The 26,476-nt window shown below is 39.0% G+C and overlaps 1 protein-coding gene across 1 annotated transcript in view; it reads left to right on the top strand.

Annotated features, from left to right (window-relative positions):
- The window catches only part of exoc4 (exocyst complex component 4), a 136,740-nt gene that overhangs the window by 103,581 nt on the left and 6,683 nt on the right, over positions 1–26,476 (top strand). The window contains exons 17-19 of the mRNA XM_085251730.1: positions 11,278–11,401; positions 15,102–15,280; positions 15,489–15,648. Coding sequence (XP_085107856.1) covers positions 11,278–11,401; positions 15,102–15,280; positions 15,489–15,648 — 463 coding nt within the window. The remainder of the gene's footprint in view (positions 1–11,277; positions 11,402–15,101; positions 15,281–15,488; positions 15,649–26,476) is intronic.

Here is a 26,476-nt window from a genome sequence, read left to right as displayed (position 1 = left end):
GGATCCAGTGTCTACTGGATGTTCTCTGATGTTTTGGGCCTGCCCCCTTCTAACTTGATTTTCATTTTGTTAAAGTCACAACACGCCACATCTGGCAGAGATTGTCGCTTTGACTTTTCGATGCACTGTGTGTCAGCACATAATGGCGGGCGACCACAGTTTGGGTCGTTTATGCTGAACCCTTCTCCCCAAGGCTGTTCAATTTACGGCAAATATCAGAATCCAAATTATTTTTGGTCAGTGCTGAGATAATGATATATATAGATAAAGATTTAACATAATTAAAATAGAAACGAGTGGATTTGTTGAACTTTACAAAAAGTCAATAAAACTGTAATTATATGTCAAGAAATTAATATAAATAAAATAAATAAGTGAATTTGAACGGAACCAAACATACCACAGGGAGTGAATCTGGGCTTTTAGGGTGGGGCAAACATATATTAAGTGGATGTGCTGCACAATATTTACTTCACAACAAATATACTGGGCCTTGGAAGAATGAGTTCCAAGGTTGGCAAAACATTTGAGCTTGATCTTCATTGTTAGCACTCAAGATCAAATGTTGACCTTGAAAAAAATGAAAGAAGCCATATTATATGAAAGGACATGGAGTGTCTCTCTGTATTTATCTTTAGTTTTTTCCTGAAATTGAAATATGATTATCTATTATATAATGTGGCACACAGCAGTTGACAGAAATGTAAAGGCTTAGTATAGAAATAACTATACAAGCACTCTAAATATGCATCTTTGTCATTGTACACCCTTTGATGTTTGATATATTGCAGTACGGTGCTAAATTAAAACACCGGTTTGTATTCCTAAAGATGCTGCCTCCAGTGCCTTGGGTTATTAGGTATTTATTGATCAGAATGCATAGAGATTGAACGCATTGTCTGGATGGTTTATGTACAGTAGGATTACAATCAGAGATAGATGAATTTTCCTCATCTTTGCGTTCTGTGCTTTTGTAGCAACACTTCGTACCTGTGCCTCATTAAATTCTTGTTTGAGTGTATTATCACACACTCATTACCTTCCCTACTGGAGTTGTCAAAGAGCACTTTACACACACACTCATTATCTTTGGTTGTGCTTCTGTAAGTGTGGGCGCATAAACGCCTGGCCTAATCAGGACTCATGAAAGCATTTCCTACATTCCCTGCTCAGTCATCACTTTTGTATCATTAATCACTGATAAAAGAATGAAGAGTCTATGTGTGTGTTTCCAACCAGCAAAGAGTTTATGTAGATCTTATTAATCACTTATCATTAGTTGTGTTTTTTTCTAATCCCTGTTGTCACATGTCAATGTTTAATCGCCAAGATTAAATTCTAGCATCTTATAATATTCCTTTTCAAGTCCAAATCTTTTTTTGTTAGCAACATTTAATGGCAGTCAGCGAGTTAGTGCTCCCATTAGTACTCCCACTTTAGAAATACATGAACACCTGCTTGTTCATGCAATTACCCACTTAGGCAGTAGTGGAACAGAAGTCTAAATCATAGAAATCCTGCATATTCCAGTCAGGAGTTTTAGTTATTAAACACTTTAAACATTGAAAAAGAACTAACAGTGACAAATGGGCTGCTTGGTGCAAAAAAGCAGACAGAAATTAGCAAATAGAAATGCGTTGTTGAAGAGAGAGGTCATGCAGAGGCAAATATACAGAAAGGGTAGGCCATCTTCTCACAATGCACAGCAGATCTCACTTTAAAGCGATTACAATGGCTTCCAGTTCTGTCAGTCAAGAACAAGTCTGCTCAGGGCGCACACAAAAGCATAGCTTGGTCTGTATCTTGATTTGTGCTGAGGGATGCAAATAGTCCAGTAGGGTCACAGTTTGGCATCAACAGCTTGAATCCATGGACCCAGCTTGGCATGTGTCAACAGGCCATGCTGAATGCAGCAGTATAAGAATACATGGATTTTTTTCCCGTGGCGCTTCAGGGTCTTGATGGCTGCAGTTTACCATCTTTTAATGACTACTTTCAAATTGATAATGTCTGCCTGGTTTTGTCTAACTGGTTTTAGGAGCATTACAATGAGTGCAGTGGACTTCAGTGGCTTCCCCATTACATCACAGAATCCAGCAAAATCCCCTTCCATATTGATGTATTGATGTGCAGCAAAAAATCTTGCAGTACAATAATGTCAGCATGGATTATTATCTCAAAGGAATGTTTTTAGCATCCAGTGGAATCCACACCAAAAAAGACGTCAGGCTGTTTGACAACAAACAGGGGCCCTGAACAGCATTGATCTGGTGTTTCCTATGAAGTGTTTATACAATAAATGTGCATTAAATGTGCATAAAAGCTTTTCCCTAAATCATAAACAGACTCCAGACTTTACATTGTCAGCCTCAAGCAGTAGTAACATTATTAAAGATGTCATCAAGCTGCACTTGTTGAGTTTGATTGGTGTAATATTATTATCAGTCTCGAGGAGATGACAAATTCCCTTTGTATAAAAGATGTTTAATTTCCAGAAAAAAATAAGACAACTGCATATTTGATATCCATTTTATTGATTTTTTTTGTTACTAAGGATTTATTTATCTGTTATGCTGACTGAGATTAAACAACATAATAACCACATTTTAAGATTAAAAGTATCTAGAGCTTTTGTCACCTTTTACAGCCTTCACATTTCCAGTTATTGTGTTGCAGTACTTCTGAGAAACTAAGCTGTGTTCACTGTGGTATCTTGGGGCTTCCGGCAGAGCTGAGGTAAATTATTCACCTTTCTTGTAGGCATAGAGAGGGCTTCAACCTTTATCAGCCATTGTCACAACTCCCTGGCTTCAGTCCTCTGATTGCTCATTGAACTTGCACTTATTTTGCCCTTCCATATCGCATCTTTTTCTTTTAGAAATAAAGTAATTAAATGAGAAATATTCTTATTTAGACTCAACTTTGTCAGTGCAGTATCTTCCCTTCCTTCTCACTCTGACGCTAGCTTCCTTCGTCTATTCATAGATAAGAATTCAATAAAAGTACGGGAAGGGACGTGACATAATTATCATTAATTCTGGCGGGTGGCACTAATGGGAAGGATAGGGCAGTCACTTATCATGCTGGGACAGCCTCCGTATTGTTCATTATTTAGTGTTTGGTGAGCTGATGACGGACTACGTGTGTGATGGTAAGGGTGCATTGTGTGTGAGTGTGCGCGCGCACGCGTGTGTGTACATAGCCGTGCACTGTATGAGATGGGACAAGGGTACAGCAGGGGAAAAAAGACCCCACCTTATCTCATCCCCCACCCCACCCCGCCTCACGTCTATGCCTCTCCAAATTGGATTTTATATTACAGAAGCAGTCAGGTATGAACAACTCATTTTCCTCTCCCTGTTTTTGCTTTTTCTTTATTTCATTTCTCTTTCTTGCATTCCTGCTTCATTCCTTCTTGGCTTTTCTTTCTTTCTGTCTTTCCTTCTTTCTTCCTTATCCAGCAAGAGTGAAGGTTCTTCCTTTTTGTCCAAGTGCTAAGGATCTGGTAGAGTTTGTCCACGGCTTAGTAATCTCTGCAGTGGTTTGCTTGCATCGCTTTTCCTGAGGCTTAATTCGACTGGATGTGTGATTACATGCCATTAAGGTTGGAACAATTATTCCCATATACAATATTACCTCAATTTTTCGGCGACTGTATTAGTCCAGAGCTTGTTTCGATGAAAATAAAATGAAAATAAACTCATTTATGTTCATATATTTCACTCTTCACCTGAATATTACCACCAGAAATCTCATGAGACTAGCTCACTTCAGTCACCTCCTCATGACCAACTAGCATCAGTAACATAGGCACGTGGCTAATTTGCATATTATTACATAGTGAACTGCTGAAGCTACTTCTCAGCCCCTGTTCAACCTATATTTATTAATAGAGGCTGTTTACACAAATGGACAGCATGCTCTATGAAAAAATGGTTAAAAATATGCAGAGTTAAACTGTACCTTTTACTACAAAGCTTGGCTAACATATCAGTAGTGTCCCTGCAGTTAGCTACGGCAATGATGCTTTCCTGTAACATATTTATCCTGATGTAGATTAGATTTAGTGCGCATACTTGCAGATTTAAGCATCTTTGAATATCTCTGTGTGTCAGAAGATGTCTGAAGTAAGCTTGCATGTGTGTGTCGGTAATAAGGGCTATGTGTGTATGTGTGTTGACAGACTGTCTGTGGAGGTGTCCACAGAAACGGTCTTATCGCCCATCTGGTTGCAGCACTGGCCATCTAATCCATTCTGACAATATTTACCTGACAACACACACATGCACACACGGCTGAGAAGCAATGCCAATCACTTTTCTTCTTCTTGACTTGGTTTGTTAAGTAGACCTGTTATGCTAATTTCCAGCTCCACGTTTTTGCTCTTGGACTCAATTTGAATAGCTTAGCATGACTGACTTTTAAAAAATAGTTCTTATTTGTCCCCTCAGTTCGTCCTCCGTTTAAGACAAGCCTCTTTAAATGATGTTCCCTGTCTTCTGATTGGTTTGACCACTGTATCTTAGGCCCAAGTAAAATACCTAAAATGAGCCACTGTATTTGACAGCCTTGTTAAATCTTCTGTTGGTCAGTCTTCTCGAGCAATGCGGTATATGGTTGTGCACAAAAGTGTGTCTTAATGTTGGAAGTCTGGACATCATTAGGTAGGCGTAGATACAGACCTTTCTAATCTAGCCTGCAGGGTTTCTAGGCAGTAATCATGTGGTCTCCCTATAGGAGGAGGCTCCTTCTCATCTCAGTGGCTCACCTTAACTATGGTGAGTGCAGGTCTTTCCCCTTTAGCAGTATTTTTCTTGACTTCATTTAACAAGGGAACTTGACTGAGAAAACATTCTTATTCACTGCAGAGACCTGGGGGGGTAGTTTAAGTGGGAGATGGTGGTGATGCTCTTCAGTAATTGGCTACATTTTTATATAACTCCTTTCTACTCTTATTGACCACTCAAAGTGCTTTGAACTGTAAGCCACATTCATCCGTTCACTCACATGCTACATTTACAGTGCTTCCTGTATTTCACACATACTCACACCCTTCACTGCTTGGTGTTCAATATCTTGACCAAGGACAATTTGATGGATTGAAGGAGCCAGGGATCGAATCACTATCTGATTAGTGGAAACCCACTGTTCTCCCAGTCCAACCAACTGCTAAGTAGTCTAATATTGTATTCTGGTCAATATTACAGCACTCCTCACTATTACTGTCAAAAATTTAAAGCATGAACTTTTGATTCCTTCTCATTTTAAAAGCATTTGACACAATTAGATGTCATCAGACGTCAAAATCTTTTAATACCATCATTATTTTATATCTCTCTTTCCTGCCCCTCCTTTTCTCTATCTCTGTCTCTGGACCGAAGTTTAGATCTCAGTGTGCAGATGTTCGTCCTATACCAGAGGCAGCAAAATAATTAATAACTCCTTTCTTACGTCATTTATGAATCATTCATCACTCCAATCCTGCAGGATACTGTCCTTTGCTTATCTCACTCCATTTTCTTTTCTATGCTATGCTGTGGATTTACAAAAAAATATGATTTTCATAAACTCTTTAGTGAGTGTAGTTCCACAGGAAATATCATGTCCTGTTATTCCTCTTCTTAATGTGTTGATTATGCTCTTATTGGCAGTGGGTGCAGTGAGTCTAAGTGGTTGTGTTAAGATGAACTGTCCGTTTATGTAGGCGCATGCATTCTGTGTCTGTGTGAATTACATCACTGATCTTCTCCCTTAATGTCTGCCACCCTCATCCTTTGCAGATGGCAAGCAACAGACGTTTTCCTTAGATGAGATTTGAAAATAATTGGATAAGCACAAAGCACATGCACGCATGCCTATACATGAACGCATACGTAGATGCATGACATGCAAATACATATCTTCACATTTAATAATGCACACACAAGAACTCATAAATAAGAGATAGGAATTTAGTTGGAGGAAAAGGCAACCAGAAAAAGAAAAAATAGACCAAGAAAGTTGTCAGTCAGGACAAATGAGTCGTCTCCCTTTGCCCGTCTGTTCCTGACTCTAATGGTGCCCCCCATGCTGCGACGCCTCCCTCGCATCATCAAAGCAGCGCAAGGCTCGGGGTGGCAAGAATCCGAGTGTGTTTTTGTGTACGTGTCCGTACGCTTGTGTGTCTCTGGTCGTGTGTTTTTCACAGACACCCCCCAGAGAGACCTCCAGCAGTGTGTGCCACAGTAAGACCTTTTTTTCTGCTGTCAGAAAAGTGAGCGAGTGAGTGAGCGTAATGCACATGAGAGGAAACAAGCCTCCGAGTCAATTCCTGCACATATACAGACAGTTAGTGGGAAATACTCCCACAGGCAGAGCATTCGCAAGGCTTTGGCTCTCTCGCACCTGTAACTACACAGAGAGAAAGAGATAGACGCACTCAGAGAAAATTAGTCTATATTTAAGTCTTTTGGCAGAAGCTTTAAAACGTTTTTGTCTTAAAATTGTGCTTTTTTATTTTAGGAGACAGTATTGTGTTTTAATGGTGGGTTCTGTATCTATTAATGATCTCAAAGTTGACCAGGGAGTGTGAACAGCATCAGCTTCACACAATCAGGTGAAAATAATTAATGTAATATCCTCTACTCTCTTGAGAAATCAATGTTTTTCTTTCATTAAAAGCAATCTTGTTTGTTGTTCCGTTGACTCTTAGCTAGATTAATATTGGTATCTCTCAGCTGAAGATCTAAGCCACAAGACCCCCCCCACAACCACCCCCTGCGGGGTGAGGGGCAATTCGATATTATAGATTATTAAATATTAAATTATTGTCATCACATATAGTAACACTGATGCTGATTGCCATTTAAACAAACAAAGTTGAGCATAATTAATGTGTAAAGTAGTCCACTTACTGAAATCAGGTTTTGGTTTCTTAGGCCAATTCAAAGTAAAAGTAACAAAGTAACAAAAATACATTTTTAGTAGAAGTCTACCATGCTACATAATTATTTATTACTATTAACTGCCTGTAGGGGCTGTACACCAGAATTATTTTAGCTGAACTAACCATACTGTTAGTTCATACATCCAGAACGTTCATCACTTGCAGACCTTTAATAAGAAACATAATTCCAAGCTGTTATCTCTGTATGTCAGGTACACAGGCCATAAGAGCAACTGTCACAAATGTCACATCACAGCCCTGACCGTGTTTGCTTTTCTGATTGGACGGTCATGGCGTATACCTGACTGCTGTTTGCTCGGAGCAATGCTTTCTCATTTTCTCAGAGATAAAATTAAAGTAACTACAATGCATACAAAATGTGCACTGAGGAGGACACAAAAGCATAACCAATGCAAAGCAAAATAGAGTTTTTTGGATTTAAGTATAGAGAGAGAATCAAGAATATAGGATTGTGCAAAAGTCTTGCATCACCCCTCATTTCTTTATATTTTGCTTTAAAGGAGTGAAAGTTTGTAGTTTTAAGTGCTCTTGAGCACTCTCTGGAGGTCATACACTTTTTTATATATTGGCTCTTTTTTCATTAATTTACAGTCCAGTCCTTGTACCATACCATATTCAGATGAATATGGTGTTCTTTCAGTCAAACAACAAGGGATGAACCATTGTTCTCTACACATAACAGTCAACTTAGCAAATAAAACAATTTTAAATTGCATTTTAGGCACTTTGTTACTAAATATCTTGTTGCAAAAACACTAGACTACACAATAATGTTGTGATGTGGACATTAATGTGCTCTCTGTGCAGAGGAGTTTTTTTTGTTTCCTGTTCTCATGCTGTCCTCCCATAGGTGCCCAGCGTGAGAAGAGGTCTCTTTTTTTCCTCTTGTACTTTTTCCCATTGTTGTGTAATTTTTCAGTGTTTTCTCTGCAACGCTGCCGATCTCCGACTGTATTCCCATGTGATGTCTTTGTTGTGTGTGTAAGTCGGGGGGGGGGGGGGGGGGGGGGGTCCTATTCCTCTGCGGGGCAACCTGCATATGGCCAATAAAGCAATCAGTCAATCAATCAATAGACATAGAATTATCTTTTTGCAACAAGGTGTTTTCCAAAGCGCTATTAGCCAAAAACTTATATATTCCAGCAAGATGTGTCTTGTGTCCTTAATAAATTTGAGGAAGCTAGATGAGTGGATGCCAACAAAAGAAGTTTTAGGCTTGAAAAGTACAGCAGATTAGCAATATGTTAAAGTGATGTAAGATTCTTAAGAAATAGGCAAATTTCCAGCAAAGAGTTGACATAGGACCTGAGAGATGCATCTGGCCCTTCAGTCTATCTACTGTTCACTGAAGCCTCATCAGCCATGGTCTTAGTTTAAGGGTGGCTGTCAAGAAGCCATTCTTAACAAAGGAAGGAGGGAGAGAAAGCTAAGGTAAGGGCTGGACTGAAAGTCAGTGCCAGCAGTTCTTATAGAGTAATGAATCCAAATTGTAGATTTTGGTTTCAAATTGTCTTCGGTATGTGCGGTAGAAGTCAGGAGAAGTACAACAATGAGTGTCTACAGCCATCTGTAAAACACAGTGGAGTCGTGTTTTTGGGATGCATTTCAGCCAGTGATGTTGGCGATCTTGTCAAAATTGATGGAATTATAAACACAGAACAGTACTGTCATATTTTTGATCCATCATGTAATAGTATCTGACTGGTAGTGGCTTCAATTTTCAGCATGACAGAGATGCCAAATACACTTCCAGTGCAAAAGAACACAATGGAACACTGTTGGTCATGGATTGGCCTCCCCAGAGCTAATACAAAGAACAGAGCAAAACTGGAACAAAGTCCAAACAATAACTTTGAATGTACTTCAAGAAGCCTAGAGAATTATTCCTGAAGAACACTTACAGAAACTACAAGAAAGCTTGTCTAAGAGAGCTCAGGCTGTGTTGAAACATACATTTCTAAGCAGTCTTCTGAAAGGAAGAAATTGCAGTTGGAGATTGTTTTTACACGTTCTATATGTAGCCTAGTGAGAACACAGTTAAGGTAGACATGGCTTTTTTGGTGGTATAATTCAAAAGAGTCAAGGAGAAGAAAGAATAATCATCACTTAATTGCATATTCATAATTCAGCATATTTAATTATTAACTTCTTTGTTCTTAGCGGTGTGTATGCATGCATGTGTACCAGCTTGCATGCATGTGTGACCTTCGGAAGGGCAGGAAGAATAACTAGGGAGCTGGTTTTGACTGCAGCACATCGATCGTGGACCCCTGCATTCTCCTGCTCAACAGTCACTCTTTGTACACACACCAACACCCTCTCATGGACACACACACACACACACACACACACACACACTCGCCTCATTGACCAAATAGACTTACATATGAGTGACGGGGCCAATTTCTCTCCTTTTCCTCTCCTTGTTAATTTATGGCCATTGATCTATGCTGAGCTGAATTTATATACACTCATCATGCTCTCTGGTTCTCTCTCTTTCACACACACACACACACACACACTCAGGTCTTTTGTGTGGCTTACAATGCAGTGCAGTGACACATGCTCTTGCTGCCTCAGCACAAGTAATGGGAAGAAAGTACAGGAACATGCTGAAGGACTCAGGAAGTGTGTGAAGCTGAACTAATGAGTTTGCGAATGTGTGTACCATATGAGCTAACGTTATTTACAGAACTTGATAATGTCAATATGGAATGGAATACATGCTTATTACTGCAGAGTAACAAAACAACACATTAATAACAATCTTAGGACAATGTTTGGGAGCTCAAGGGCAGTTTAAGAAAAACACCACGGGCTGGCAGGCCTTTCCCTAGCTTTCAAGGACTTTTCAGCAGATTCCAAACCTTAAAACTTTGTAAAAGGAGTGACACTCTAGTTTAGTACAATGCACAAGTAGCCTGCTGGAGGTCATTTTGTAAGGTTCTAGCAGTGCTCCTCCTGTTGCTTCTTGTACTAAGGAGCAAATACCAGTCCTGCTGTGGGGTTGATGCCAAATATGGACCTGTCCACCTGTCCTTATGTAACCCATGTAGCCCATCTCCTGCTATCTCACCCACATTCTTGAGACTGTGCTGGGAGACAAAGTAGACCTAGGTATGGATGGGCCATGACTGGAATAAACAAACTATATGAGCAACCTGACTGGGCTGTAATTACTCTCTAATGCTGCCAGCAGTGACAGGGCACTGACAAAAACCGAAATTAGAGAAAAACTGGTCAGGAGGGATAAGAAGAAAGCAATGGTCTGTGGCCACCACCTGCAAATTCATTCCCTTTTTGGGGATTGTCTTGTTGTTGCTTCTCCAGTGCACCTCTTGTCACTTTGATTTGCACCAAAGCAGCTGAGATGGATTCACAATGGTTCATGCTTCTTAACTGGACAGATCGATGTCCCCGAAGTTTAACTGACTTGTGATATGTGTTGATTGAGTGGTCCCTTCATTTTTTGATCAGATTAGTTTGTTGTTATTTTCTAATCTATATAAGCTAAAATGGCATGATTTCTCCTCATATATGTTACCCATTTACCCACTTACAGTACTTATTCAGTTTTGTTTTGAGTGCTGGGAACGGGCAGCACAGTAAAAATACAATACAATTCACTGCAACAACAATACAAATACAATATCAACACAGTACAATAAAGTGAAATAAAAACAATATATTGCGGTACCAATACAATATGTGCAGTAAACTCATTTGCTCTTGTTCTTATTTTAACATCATCCTCTTTTAAACAGGTTATCATACTTGTTGTTTTCCCTATTAGTGGGTGAATCAATAATAGTGAATCAATAGTACTCAGTTAAGAGCAAAATAAAACATATTTTACAATTGAAAGCCTCAAAAACTGTTTATCTCTGACTGATTAACCCTGTTTTAACCTTTGTCTGTGCAGTGTGTCGACCAGCATGCAGACGTTCAATGTGTGATGTTCAAAGTTATAGAAATATATTCATTATTTTTCAATAAGAACTAGGTAATCTCCACAAAATATAATAAGCATGAAGTAACAAAGGCAAGACAAGTGCCTTTGTTAATGTACACATTTTATTTATTTTTTTTGCACATATTTTACATTTTGACATTAAATCACATTAACGGAATACTTGACTCATCCCCTATGTTTTAAAAAGCACCTGTTAAATGAGTGTACGCACACCGCCTTTCAAATAGCTGTAACACAGGATGCAGAAACCATTTACAATGGTCCTTTTACTCACTTCAACTGCTCCTGTTTGCAATAATTGAGTTTTTCTATGCCTATCGTGTGTTCTCATCTTCCTACATCTCTATGATCCCAACAGACAGCCAGGTGGTTGGAGAGAGTGAACGCAGCAGGGAGCAGATTCTCCAGACCCTCAACGACCTGTCCAGGGGCTTCCAAGATATTGCAGACCGTTGCCTGCTGGTGCTGCATCTGGAGGTCAGGTATGCAGGAGAAACTGCCCAACTCTTATGTCTCTCCTTTATGCAGTAATATGACAAAATTCAGCATATTTAATTATTTTATTTATACAAATATTTTTACAATACCTACTTAATATAAAGAAATTGGTCATAATAGTTGATCATTTTTTTTAGGCAAGTCATAAAAGTATAAACAATGCATACACAGAAAGCATTAGACTCTAAATGCAGAGTTAAAAGCAGGTTGTGTCAAATTGAATTATACGAGCATTGTGATGTATTCACCTTAAGGTAATGAGTTTTTAGCATAAATAGATTTTGGAAGACAAAATGTTTTGAAAACAAATAATATCACTGGGAAATTCTATTGCTTCAGCTATCATCATTCATCATTCAAAACAACTGCAGTCATTGTTTTCCAAGTCTGTATGCTGCCACCATAATGATTCATGTGGCAATGATGAGCCTCAACTCATCAAGGTCCTCCTGCACATGTTATCTGCCTGATATTTTTATGTGAATATTATTTGAAGCACATCAAATAATGCCACTCTAACTGTGCGTGTTGCACTTCCCCTTCACCTTCTTCCCAGGAAGTCTGTAATCACTACGTTCATAACATTCATTTGCGTCACTGAACAAAGAAGCAGAATTATACTGCCGCTGAAAAGGCTGGGGTCACTTAAATGTCTTTGTTTTTGAAACAAAAGCTTTTTTCCCCCCATTTAAAATAAGATCAAAGTAGTAAATTGCCAGATTTTAGAAGAAGTATACTACTCTCGTAACAGAGCAGTTAAAAAACAGACAGAGCGAGAACCAACTGAGCAAGTAAGAAAAGTACATCAGAGTGTATTGTTTGAGAAAACAAAGAGTTACTGGTCTTACTCAACAAGCAGCTTTGTATCCAGAAGACACATGTTTTACCATGAACAGTGAAGAAGTGGCTCCTTGATGCCGGCTTTGGGATGCGAATGTAAGACAAACTTGCAAAGACAAATCCATGTGAGACTGGCCACTAGGAGATGAAGATTCTGATTGTCGAACAAACATAGACTTGGGGTGGGGGGTGCTAGTTTCCAAACAGGAGGACAGTGACCAAAGCAGTCACTTTGACAGCAAGTTTTCGATTTCGTTTGTTTCTAAGTTGTATTGTTTCTCAAGGGCTGATCAAATAGGCGCATCTAACCTTATTGCATAATCAGAATCAGATTCTGATTATGCAATAAGGTTAGATGCGCCTATTTGATCAGCCCTTGAGAAACAATACAACTTAGAAACTGTGTGTGCATGCATCCAAACTCGTCCCACCTTTCTAAATTATTTAGAACTTACTCAGTCCTGATTGGCTCTCGTCTCTCAAGGATAATTTTCATCAAATATTTATTTGTTGACAAACTTGTCAGTACACGTCATTGTCAGTTACATTTTATTTAGTTATCGTCTTGTTTTTGGCAAAAAATAAAAGTTCGGTGACGAAAATTACTGGTCAGCGAAATGAACACTGAACCAAAGCACAGGTCCAAACTGCTTAAAGAGGAAACAGTCAAATGCTGTTGTCTCTGTTATGGTGTGGCCTGCACAGTCACTGGAACACAACCCGATTGATGTTGACAACTTGATTATATGGTATGTAAGAAGCAGCTGTCAAACTAATACAACTTGTGAGAAACGCTTTGGGAAACATAGGGTCAAATTTCTCTGGAATGCCTCAGCAAAATGCCAAAGGTCTGCAAGGCTATGACTGCTGCAGATGGGCATTTCTTTGAGGAAGGTGAAGTTTAAAGGACAAAATGTTTATTTTACTAAAAATGTCTGTCAATGTCTTGGTTATATTTCCTTTTTACTGTACAAGGTCATTCAACGAATACAAGTGCGAGTTATGAGTTACCCCAAACTTTCAAGCCGTGTGTATTTGGTTCCTACACACAACATTGCTCAGAGCACGTGTCATTAAATCAGATGAGTTAAAAGAACCAGTGGCATCACACGCATGCCCTTAATGCACGAGTTCAGAAATGTATCTTCAGTGTGTGTTTTGAATGTCAATATCTAAGTTAATTTACCACACCATATACTTTCTCACACCCACATCCTCTAATAGTCCTCCATCATCCCTCCCCATTTCTTCCATCCATCCATGTACTACTATTTCCCTCTAGACCATTGTGTAGCTTATGCAATATTGTTGATGATTCCAGTAGAAAACCCTCCCTGAGGCTGATGTCTAGCTATATGCTACACTCCATTGACTCTCCCCATCTAGCAAATTTCCCTTGATAGTGGTACCAGCTAAATGAAGCCATGAGCAAGAAAGAAGAAGGGGTGGGTGGGGGGGTGGATGAAAAGATGGAAGAGAGATGAGTGAAGTTAAAGTAGGAGTGGGGGTTAAAGAAGAAAGCTAGAGTGGGCTAAGTGGGAGAAATGATTGAATAGAGAGAGAAGGAGGTCGGATGGAGGCTTTGAAAATGCTGTGTAGTTGTTGGCTTTGCCTTAGGGAGGAAGAGAAATTCACCCATATAATTTTATACCCTTCAGCTCTGGGCAGTGTGATTATGGAATTATAAAACTATTGACTTTTTAAGTCTAGACCGAAATTAGCTTTCTGTGGACCTCAAAGACCTCATACTAATTTATAGGTCTTTAGGGAACCTGAAAAACAGAATGTATTGTTAAAGGATAGGTCAAAATCCACCTGCTCTAACTATTAAAATCCTAAAAGTATTATTAGATGTTTGTACTATGGGCAGGAAATATTTGGATAAGGTTGAGATTAAAGGGTTGGTTTACTTATTATCGGTATTTCCACTTAATAATCCCTCTAAAATGACATTTTTACATAACAATAATCAAAACTTTGAGAGCATTTCTGGTATTTTAGTTTATTTGTGGCATTTAGCTATGAATCCATTAAAAAAAAAAAAAACGGCTCAAAAATCTGACTAGGAAAAGGTGAATACAAAAATTCTTTGGCAAGGTCTTCAACCCAGTTATTCTGCTATAGCTGGGGGTTTTCTTGCCATTCTGGTACAACAGTCTTCCTTTAACTACTGCCTCTAAAACACTCAAGATAAAATATGCGAGGAAAAATACACAAAACTGTGTTATAGACATAAGTGTGCTTTCTACAAATTAAATAGTTTGAAAGGACAATTGACCTTAGTAGATTTATTAGACATGGCATTAAGTATATAAGCAGCTCCATTTAAGGTTTAAAACTCCTCAGAAGTGCACAGCATATTCAACAATCTGCTCTACAACACTTTGCTCAGGTGACTGGTATCCAACAGTGATGTAGTGGTAGTTGTACAAGTGGATATATTATGAGTACTCTATAAACAGAATGATTTCTGTAGAAATTATAAGTATTAGAGTAGGTTTAGTGGGGCTTGAGGAATGAGAACACTCTCCGCCCGCTAAAGTGCCTTCTAACTATGTTAACCTCCAAAGCACAGAGAATAATACAGTTCATACATATTTCCTGACTCACCATTTTTCCTTGTCGTTCTCATGTTGGACACTCAGCATAGTTCATAGTTTATTTCGGCATATCAATACATAGTTGTCAAAGAATTTGGATGGCAGAATGTTCTTGACAAAGCAGAATATGTAACTTTTAATTTCCAGACAGCGAAAGGTAAAAAAAATTGGAGAAGAAAAACCTATTAATTATCTACAGCATTTAATTTTCTCTTTTCTCTTTTCTTTCCCTGTTTTAATCCAGGGTGCACTGTTTCCATTACCTGATCCCCCTGACCAAACAAGGAAATTATGCCATTGTGGCTAATGTTGAGAGCATGGACTATGACCCTCTGGTGGTCAAACTGAACAAGGACATCTCAGCCATAGAGGAAGCCATGGGGGCCGCCTTGCAGCAACACAAGTTCCAGTATATTTTTGAAGGTCAGCAGCCCCCCTAGGGTGACGTTTAAGTAACTGCCTTTAAAATACAGCTCTCTTCAACAACTTTCAAAGAACCTGCGAGTCTGAAAACATTGTTAAAATGTTCTTTCTTATTCCCAAATTTCCTTAAAAATAAAAAGAATTGAATATATCTTTCCTGATATAATCACATATCCTTCATGCCTCTTTTTTTCTCATCTCTTACCAGGTCTTGGTCATCTGATCTCCTGTATTCTGATCAATGGGGCTCAATACTTCAAGAGGATCAGCGAGTCTGGCATCAAGAAAATGTGCAGGAACATTTTTGTCCTCCAGCAAAACCTCACCAACATCACCATGTCCAGGGAGGCAGACCTCGACTTTGCCAGGTTAGAGTCCTTTTCCACATTTTGAGCATGGAGAGGAAAGCTAAGCTAAGAAAGCTTCCCTGGAGCAGTTTCTGTGGTTCAGTAGCTGAAACAAGCCTTCCACTCAGTGCCTTGGACATAACTAGCAACCGTAGGGATCCCAGCTTTATGTTGTCCAATCCATCTGAATCTTTGCTTTTGAGCTTATCAATACAGCACTATATTGATAGCATGCATTTCTGCTAGCTGGGCATCGCAAAACAGTTTTAATTGGTTCACTTGTTTGCAAAGATATCAAAATCCACCCACCATAACGCATAGTGTGTGGCATAAACAGAACAGCAGAGCTGCATGGGTGCTGCTCATGCTACCTCTTAATCTAGACACCGTGATGTTTATTTCCCACTTCCAGCATGCAGAGAAAGCAACGTTGTCTGTGTCAGTGGGAGAACAATAACTCACACAAACTCTTCTTCACATAAGTGAAAATCAGCTGAACAACAAGTGAAACGGTATTAAGGGTTACGTTTGCCTGCTTCCTTTGCACCTTTTTAGCATCTTTTCCAGTTCTACCAGAGCTCATGAGTGTTTTCTATACAAGTGTAACAGAGAGAACAGCAGGCTAATTAGATAGCTAATATTTACAGGTATGATAAAAAATAAATGTCAGCTACTGCATTTACAAACAAGTGCTCCCCTCAGCCACCTGCTACAGTCCAGTTATTGTTACTGCTGGCAGTAAAGCTTTTCAATGCACATTTTATTTCTACTCTATCGTATACTGTAGTTTGAGGAAAGTGCAATGAATTCATAATTCTGTCTCTTATCAGGGTGAAGGCACTGACCTGTAGGCAGTTTTCTGTTCAGGCTTTCAGGCTTGGGCTGTTCTGTGTAGCCTCGGGTAATATTGTGTTATTGACAGTTGTGAAAAACTATGTAAGTCTGCTTTTTTAAAGAAGAAATCTGATCACAGGTCAATGGAGAAAATCAGTAAAGAATCAGGCCAATAAGAACACTCGATAATGGGTCTAGTATCAATAAAAGCGTATGAATTTCCATTTCTGTTTTAAAGATTGATAGCCTTTAACAGGACAAAGAGGAAATGGATATTTTGTGCAGATATTGAGTTTGTGTAAACTGTAATGCCATTTTCTTGCCAATAGTTGCTTTTTGCCCCATAGGTTTTGCTGTTTTAGTGGTAAAAAAAGATATCATGCCACACAACTAAAGATAATAGGACATTAAACACACATTGAATTTATACTATGGCTACTCAAGTTTGAAGAACCACTATTTGCAAGATAAATAAATGATAAAGATTAAGTGAACTGTATTATGAATCCATCAAATCAGAAATTGATAGTGGCGTCATCATAATAACCAGTTCTGTTTAAAATTAGTCGGTGTACTGGTCCAGCTTTAACAGCACACCTGCACAGACGCACACAGATTCGCACAGTGTTTTCAAGTTCAGAAAGCAACTATGTCAGTGCGTGAGGCTGACAGATGGTCAAACAGATTGTCAACCACACTGTGTATCTGTGTCCACGCTGTTGTTGCGGTTTATTTTCTTATTCATACATTTACATTTTGTGACTCTTAACTGCTGTTGCCCAGCGCTGCTCTGCCCTGACAGGCATAAGGGAAATCAGCACCTCAGACATCTTTGCGAACAAGATGGAGGGAGTGAGGGAGGAGGAGGTAGGAAAGAGAGAAGAAGGTGGAAGGAGAAGAGTGATTCATTGTATTCATATGATTTTTCCCCCCCTTCTTTGAGAAGCCTGTGTCCTTGACAGCAGAGAGTATGTGAGAGGAAGGGTGATGGAAAAGATGGAGAAAGAAAGATGGCTTGAGGGGAAGAAAATTGAAAAACTAAGTAAAGGGAAGTTGTCAAAAAGGCATCTTTGAAAGGAAAAGCATGGAACTGACTTGAAGAGGGCAGCATGGTTAGACAATATCTTACAGTGGAGATGAACACAAGAGAGAGATGGGAAGAAAGAAAGAAGGAGAAAATGAGTGTATTATAAAATGAATAACAGATTATGCTTAAACAACTTGAGTTTCAGCACATTTAGCAGCACCAACTATTCCTTTTAAGGTGACTTTCGGAACCCTGTTTGTCTGCATTTGATTCTCATTGTACAGTAAAATGTGTTTTCCTGTGTCTGCCATCTGGGCATCTTACAGTATGTTATAAGTTTAATGAGCTTCTCTTGTGTTATGTGTTTGAGTGCTTGGGTGTTTATGCACTGGCAGTTTGGGCTTTTCTATTGTTTGTAATGTGCCAGAGTGGCAAGTTTCCCCTGAAGAAGACAAAAAATAACCAAACAAATAAGTAAACTGAAATTACCTGAACTGTACTGGATGTGGAGGACCATTGATTAGTATGTTATTTCTCCCCTCTGTCAACTTTGATTATGGAGACATGCCAGTGATGGCTTTTCTGTCTTTTCTCTCTTTCTCCCACTCTGTCTGATTACAAGGCGTGGGTGGTGTGGAGGTGTTGATTGGGAATTGCAGAGCGCATTGTTTACGCATTCATGGCTTTTTGAATTGGCCGGCCTCCGGCTCCAAGACACACCAAGTCTTGCAAACACATACAGACACACACAAACTCACACACATACAGAGTCGGTTACACACATCTGTTATGTATCGGGTATGCACAGATACCTAAGCCTATCAGCTTTTTGAAATAACCTCATTTACATGGACTGGGCATTAAGTAAACTTGTGCCTCCTAGTGGAAGTGACCATCTTGAGTGGAAGGAAATAACTTGATGTATATATGGCATACAGAAAGCCACAACTGATGTTTTAATGCTTCTCAACTACCCAGATCTTCCTTTTTTAAAGACAAATATGCAATACATATTCCTATAACAAAACTGTGCATAGTTACAGATGTGGAGGTGCACTTTTTGCTGATTGTATGCCTTCAGTTTCTTTTAAATCAACAGCATTTACTTGAGTTGACAATATCTTAAGAGTGAAATTCCACCCACCTCTAAAATAATAAGGTAAAAACATGTCAATTTAAACGTTTAGTGTACTACAAGCATTTTATGAATACAGACACCTTAGTGAGTGAATCGTTTAGTAGCTGGGGCCTATATTGAAAAATCTTTTTTTTTCTTTGTTTTTAATTAATTTATGTACACATGCCATTTAGTAAAGTCTAACAGTTTTGTTGTAAAGGTTTTGAGAAAACTAACATGGTCTGACCTGAGTCAGCAGTGAAGAAGCAGTTTGATAAAGAGGGGTAAAACTAGAATATTCATCAGTATTTTATTACCATCTCCTGAGAATTAAGAGCAAAACTTAAAAAGGAAGTAATCTCAGCAGGAAGCCTGCTTTTCAGAGAAACTGCAGATGCTTCTCCTTATTTCCATGTAATTTTTTTATTTTTTATTTTTTTTGGGGGGGGGGGGGGGGGGGGGGTTCTTAGGTGTGTGAATGCTTGTTAATGCATGTGTGATCTTTGATTATTTTATCTACGTGTGTACTTATATATAGGAACCAGTTATGCCTGGACTAATGCGCCATAACAGGCACCAATGTCAGTTAAAAAGTAAGGTGAGGCCGGTAGAGCAGCACTGCAGAAGGCGTGAACACACACACACACACACACACACACACACACACACACACACACATGCATGCACTCACACAAGAATGCACACTTGCCTTTTTGCTCTCTCTCTTTCACTGTGCAAAAGGATGGGGGAACAGTGCCACCTTGTGGTTCAGTCCATGTTTGTATACAGTATAAAAAAAAGTGAGAAAGCCCACAGTATGTCGATCGCTCATGTTGCACAGGGTGAAAAAAGTCAAACGTGTGCGTGTGTATGTATGTGTTTGTGTGACCATGTGTATTTGTATGGTCCTATAGTGGCCTCTTGTCTCTCAGTCAGAATTTGGCAGCAATATCAACTTGACTGTCAAGGTCAAACACACACGCACATACACATATCGAAACACCGGCACAGAAGGGGACACACACAGACCATCTGCTCAGGAAACAGTTCTGGGGAACATGCTGCAGACCTGTGTGTCACTGCAATGTCACATCTGTGTGTGTGCGTGTGTGTAGGTGTGTATGGGTGTGGGTGTATTCACTGCATGGTCAACCCTGCCAGTGCACTGATCACCTCTCATTGTCCTGTGTGTCTACCTGTCTTTCTCTCTTTCTGTCTTTATACTGTGGTCTCTTGACAAGGACAGAAATTAGATAAATATGTGGAGCTGTTGCTGCATATTTTATTTTGAAAAGACCAGAAGCTACAATAGTTGTACAACTAGAAAACTTTCAAAAACACTTAAGTGTTGCTTGGCAACAATCCATTCCAGCCTACGAAGACATTTTTGTTCTTTGCCTGGCAACATTTTTACAAACCTTAAATAGAGATCTAATATAATTAGCCTTTCACTGGGATTTAATATCAAAGTAAATAATGGTTGCTAAGTTGTTTAACCTTTTGATTTCAACACAGCAGTGGAAAATGATCATTTTACTATCAGGAACAAGAAACCTCAAATCCTCTTCTTGTGAATCACATTTAAATCATGTTTACAAAGCTAAAATGCAGTTTCATTATTAAATTTTACACACTGATGGGATCAGCAGCACTCTGTCCTCCACTAACAGCAGGAAGAATGACATGTGGTTTGTTTGATAGGTTTTTGTTTTATTTGTTTTATTTGATCTGTCTTAAAGGTAATATTAGCCCCTTATTTTTGTTACCTACCTAACGAGGAACTGATTTAAATTGTATTTATATCTGTATTTCTTAGGAGAGGAAATGAAACCAATCAAAAAAAAAAAAGTATTTTAGCATTTCTCTTGCTGTCAGTGAAAAACAATTTCTATGTTTCTTTCAGCAAAATGTTGAAAAGAAAAATATCCAAAGCATGTGTTGGAACCAAAGAAGAAGAATTTAAACCTTTTTTCTGAATAATTTTGACAGAAACATGGTATTTGCTTGTTCTGCTGTTCATGTTGCGCTAAAAATCAGACAACGAAACATACATAGGCATTACTCTCTGCTTTTTTTTGGAAGAACCTTTAAAGTTTAATATAATTAAAGGTTTAATGTTGTAACCTGCTTTAATTTTCTTCTATCTTGCTTTAAAATTGCTGATTAGTCATTTAGCTAATCAACTAGAAATGAATTGTTTTGGCTTCAGCTCTTTCAGATCAGACAGACCATCAATTCAGTGTCATATACAGTAGTTTAGGACTTGAAGCTTCTCTATTATAGGATCATTAGAAAACTCCTGTGACTTCATTCAAATTAACACAGAGATTGATTCAGGACAAAACTACTATTCTGTCTCAATATACTGCTATTACAGAGCAAAAGTAAACATCTCTTGCCCGCTGACCCATGTAGGCAGCTCTGTCATAACATCCCTAGCAAACTTGCAAGCCTCTGAGCCCATAGCAAGGCTAAACACCAGTATGACAGACTCGGTGCAGAGATGCCCCCGAGTTCAGACCATCGCACCCACCTGTCTGCTACTGGAAATTACTAGAGTGCGAGGGTGTATTGTACAAGAAGCTATGTCCTCTCCTGCAGTGTACCACCACGATTACTGTGCACCTCTTAGAACCGGTGTGCTGGTGAATAAACTGTTGTTGGTTTTGTGTGTGTTTCTAAACCCTGGTGTGTTTGTGTCAGGGTGACAGGCTGGTGTATCTACAAAGAATGTGGTAATAAGTACAGTTGACGGCCATGTCAGGAGGTAGTGGGTGTCAACAGATAAAACTGTTTGTACTTAGGCCTGGTTTCGGCACACTGTCGCTTCTGTCTTCTTTTCTTCCCCTGTCACCTTGCGTCTCTTTCTTTAGCTCTCTCTTCCTGTTCTCCCAGTATTTTTTTTTCCCTTCAATATACTATCGTCCAATCACCTGCACTGCCTCTGCTGGACTGTATTTCTCTTTCCTTTCCTCTTCCCCCAGCCCCACCCTTCTTCTCCCATTTTCTACGAGCATGTGCAAGACGCTGTTTGATGAGACTGGTCTTTGCTGATGAAGCCTGTGCGTGTGTTTATATATGTGCACCTCACAGCATGATGACACTCGTCTTTGCTGATGAAGCCAGTGAGAGCGCGTCTGTGTGCATGCTCTTATTTGTATGTGTTTGTTGTGCACGGTGCAGCATGATGAGACCGGCCTTTGCTGATGAAGCTTCAGTCTCAAGTCTCTGCAGACCTTTCCTCATTACCAGAGGAAAGACAAATGCACTGCTCTGGAGGGAGGGAGACCGCAGGAAGGGAGGGAGCCTGAAAGAGGCAGAAGAGTGTATTAAGATTAAATCCACACTAAGCCATCTCACTTTTGAAAACAGTATTTATATGCGAAAATGACACGCATCAGTGCTAGCATTCACAGGTTGTTTTTGTTAGGATCCATTTTCTTTCACCCTTTGGCTTGGCAAGCTTAGATACTGTATAGTTCTAGTGTTGCTAAGACTGGGCAAGACACTTCATGGTTGCCAGCTGTGATACTTACATGACATGGTTTCCGGCTCACAAGTCTGCCAGAAGCACTGCAGTCAGAAATTACTGCTGTCAGAGCAGTGAGGGGAAGATTTACAAAAGAACAACATAAAAGAAGTAAAACCGACTTGACTTACAGCTTTTCCTGTAGAAGGGAAGGGTGCTGTCCTACACCTGAATGCCTCATCTTGAAAGTTTACCAAGGAAAAACAAAATCACTGTGACGGGTTCCTGAGGTTTCAAAAAGTTTGGGATCCACCAGTGTATACCACCTGAAGAATTCTTTTTTTTGTCTAGAAAACTGCAGAACTAAACCAACATCTCGTAAGAAATGGGAAAGATAGCTGAAGAAGCACAAAAATAATGACTGATGTCACAGATCTGCTGCTTTGATCTTGAGTCACTATTATTTTTATGTGTTGGGGAAAAAACTGATCTTTAACACATGTGTGGTGCTAATGGCATATTAAACAGTTGGATCAGTGGGAGCAGAAAGTTGCTGATCCATACCTGAATGCCAAAACAAAGAAAAAAATGCATTATCTGTTTAAGTGTGAAAGTACTGTTGAGGACAATAAAGAGGATAAGAAAGTCAAGAAGCCCCGTTGTTGCTGTCAGAGGTATTTGTTACTGCAGCAACAAGCTTTGGATTCCAGCTTATTCAAAGGTTGATCCACAGACTCTCCCATTATTCCTCCTCCTCATCATCATCCCCCTTCTAACTAATGTGTTGTTCCAAATGTGCTGACAGAGGCAGTCTGTAATGGCCTTAATATTGTGCATGCTAGAAATTAGGGGAAACGAATTGCGCCAAATCCTTTCTTTTTCTCACTTTTCCTTCTCTTTTGTCTTTTTGTTCTATACACCCCCACCCCCGCCACAACTCCTGTGCCATTGACATACACATCTCTCTGCCCTGTTCTGCATCTCCACATCGTAAATTGAAAGAATATTCGTTGTTGAGGAGGGGGAAGGGGAAGTTAATTAAAATTTAATAGAGCACACTACAGAGGGACGTTGATGCTTACACACAGCCACACAAAAGCTACTAAAAGCTGATTATAGCCCTTATAGATGGAAGTTCTGGAGGAAGCAGGTGGAAATTAGTGAAAGTAAATGTGTGTGTCGAGGATGGAGCCCATAAAATCTTTAACGATAATGGCAGTCAACATGAGAATTTACTTTGGTTTTGTGTGAAAAAATAAGAATGCTGGCTTCATTAACTGGTTTCAGACGAGAGGAGAAGGCAAAAAATGTGTGTGTGTGCGTACGTGAGTGTTATGATGTGTGTGTTTCACTAGGGGTTCTTTCTTGATGGTGGGGCACTGAGAGATTTTAATCTTATTAACAGCCCTTACTCTGTTTGGCAAATGGCCTTCCAACTGCTTGGGTAATGAACTGTTTGAAAGTGTTTTCAGCACACACTAACATACATCACTCAGACACATGGGTAGATAGACATACACACACCTTAAGCTTTCTCTTGCTTAGCCCAGCCCGCTTCCATCTGCACTGAATAGAGACCAGAAGCTTTACACTCACTCTGAACAGCCAGCAGACAGTTTAGCACTGGGATTGTTTTGATAATTAGATGGTACAAAACAGACATCAAAACACTGTTCACCAAAAAGTTGGGAAGCTATTGACTTGCACAGTATTTAAGCAGGTTTATCTGAAAATCGTATGAGGCAACATGTCAAATGATAAGACAGGGGAATGAATTTTGCTTCTTCTTTTTTTTTTTTTTTTTTTTTTAAATGCTAAAACAAACAAATAAAAATGTCTGGAGGAACATGTAACAGCTAATTTGATTAATTTGCAACAAGTTAGTAATATGATTTAGTGAAAGAAGAGCACCCTGGAAAGGCTGAGTGTTTGAGGAGTGGATAAGCTAATTAAGTTAACAGATTCAGAAAGTCCAAAAATGTTCTACAGAGGGGATGAGGCTGAAACCAGCTTGAAATGCCAGTGATCTTCATGGATGTCAGACAAGAAATTAATGACCACATTGTCTGGGCTTGAGCTCTTTTAAAGTTAACTTGGAAAATGATTCTGTGGTCTGTTGGTAAGAAATCATAGATACTGCTTGCCAATGCCTAAGACCATGCTGACTTGTTATGAAGTGTTAATACTGTAATGCCTAGCTTCTATGTTCTTTCAGCCTGCTAGTTACACTGATAAGTCAACCGTCGGTGTCCTGATGGTCACTCCTGGCTGTGCAGGCTTGACTCAGTCAGGATAACTAATGTTAAACATCAATCAAAAATAAATAATGTTCTACTGGAAGGCACATTAAGTGTATCATATACTTAGGTGTAATGAAAAATCTCATACTGTCCTTCCAGGAAAATTCCCTCCAAAGAGGGGAGCTAGAGGTAGTTATGTTTATTTTACAAATATTCAACCAATCTTCATACGTAAGTGTAATATCTGCTTCTTTCTCCCATCTGTTCTTAACATACTGGGTGGAGTGGGTCCTGTATGTTTGTAAACATGAGTACAGTTTCGAGATCAGCTTTTTATGTATTTTACCTTTATATGTGTCGACAAACATATCAATGAGCCCCCCCTCCTCAGAATAATCCCTTGCAACTTTAATATTTTTATTAAAATGGTGTCTCAATTGTAAGTATCCATAAAAGAGATTTTACAGTATGCTGTAATACCCTTCCAAGTCCATTCTGTAAACACCCCATCCAAATGTGCTGGTGTAAAATCGGTATCATATCCTACCCACCTTAGAATTCGCATTTTCCTTTCTAAATTGAATTTTTTACTTTGTTTAGTCCATGTATTTAAGGCTACTTTGGTGCACTCATGCAAATTACACATGTTTTTTCTGTAGACTTATATCACCCAGTAAAGACTGTAGAGGTATATCCAATTGAGCAAGTTCCAAGTCTTTCCATTTTGGAAATATATGTGCTTGTTCCAATTCTTTCAACTTATTTGACATGATAGTCTGTTGCCTCTCTTCTTCCCTCTTCTTCCTCGCTGACCACATTATTAGTTTTCCTCTGAGCACTGCTTTCGCGGTATCCCACAAGGTACTCGGTGACACTTCACCATTGTCATTAACCTCCAAAAATTCATTAACTTTCTTAATAAATTCTTCACATTTTTGGTCATTCAAAAGGCTAGTGTTCAGTCTCCATACAACGTTTCTAGGCTTAATATCCAAATGTATCTTTAGGTGTACTGCCGAATGATCAGAAACGTCTCTGGGTCCAATGTTATATTCTATTATCCTCGGTCTTTCTGATTTGCACATAAAAAAAACAGTCAATTCTTGAGTAGACACCATGCGGGTGGGAGAAAAATGTATATGCCTTTGAAGAAGGATGAAGTTCTCTCTCAATCAGCCCAACCTCATTAAGCATCTTTCTCACATAAAGAGATTCCGGATTCTGCTTTTTTAATAAGTTTGAGGAGTCCAAGGTAGGGTGCAATTGTACATTCCAGTCTCCACCACATATCAGGACACCTGATGTCTCCGTAACAATTAAATCAAATATGGTCCTTATTAATGATTTGTCCTGTCCAGGAGGTCTGTAAATATTAAGTGGCGTCACTACTTTAGAGTCTAGAATTCCTTTTACCAAAATATATCGTCCTTCCTTATCTGCAATTTGTGAAGAGAACTGGAAAGAGATTTTATTTGAAATCAGAATTGCAACTCCCCTATTGGGCCCCTTTGTTTTTGATGAATAAAATATGTTTTTAAATCTGGGGTACTTACGTTTTTCATGCCCCTTTTTGGTTAGGTGGGTCTCCTGCCAAAAAATTATATGATGGCCTTCTTTTTTCATTTTAGCAAAGAGTTTACCTTTTTTAACTGGGTTTTGTAACCCATTAACATTAAGGGTTACTAAACTATACTGTTGAAATGACATGTCTTGTATAAGTCAAAGCATTTACCTTGTAAGACCTGGGTGATAAAACAAAACAAGAAAACAACAACAAACAAACAAAAACACCCACACAAGACATACATTTGTCAAAATTTGAAACTTGAACTTGAACTAAAACAGAACAAATGAGAGAACTGTGGTTTCTACTCAAAAACAGAATTCCCCAAAAACCTTTTGGAGAGGAAAGCTCTCGTTTCACGAGGGGCCTCTCTTGTGTAAAATGACGTCTCCTGAGGTTATGCATAAACTAAATACCACAAAATAAGAAGTAATCAAACAATCAAACTAACCAGGAAAGTACGCTCCCAGAACACTGTCTTAATCTCTAAGTACTCTTAAGACCGACATATAACTTTCAGTATATATTTAGATGTAAAATGAAACCTAAACGTTTACTCTAAATTATATTCAAAGTAAAGCTGAAGTGTCAATCCTCA

This window comes from Mchenga conophoros, linkage group LG17 (genome assembly GCF_057382185.1).
Source record: "Mchenga conophoros isolate Kocher_MC1m ecotype Shallow Benthic linkage group LG17, M_conophoros_male_GT1.1, whole genome shotgun sequence".
NCBI classification, from domain to species: Eukaryota; Metazoa; Chordata; class Actinopteri; order Cichliformes; family Cichlidae; genus Mchenga; species Mchenga conophoros.
This window is presented reverse-complemented; position numbering and strand designations above follow the sequence as displayed.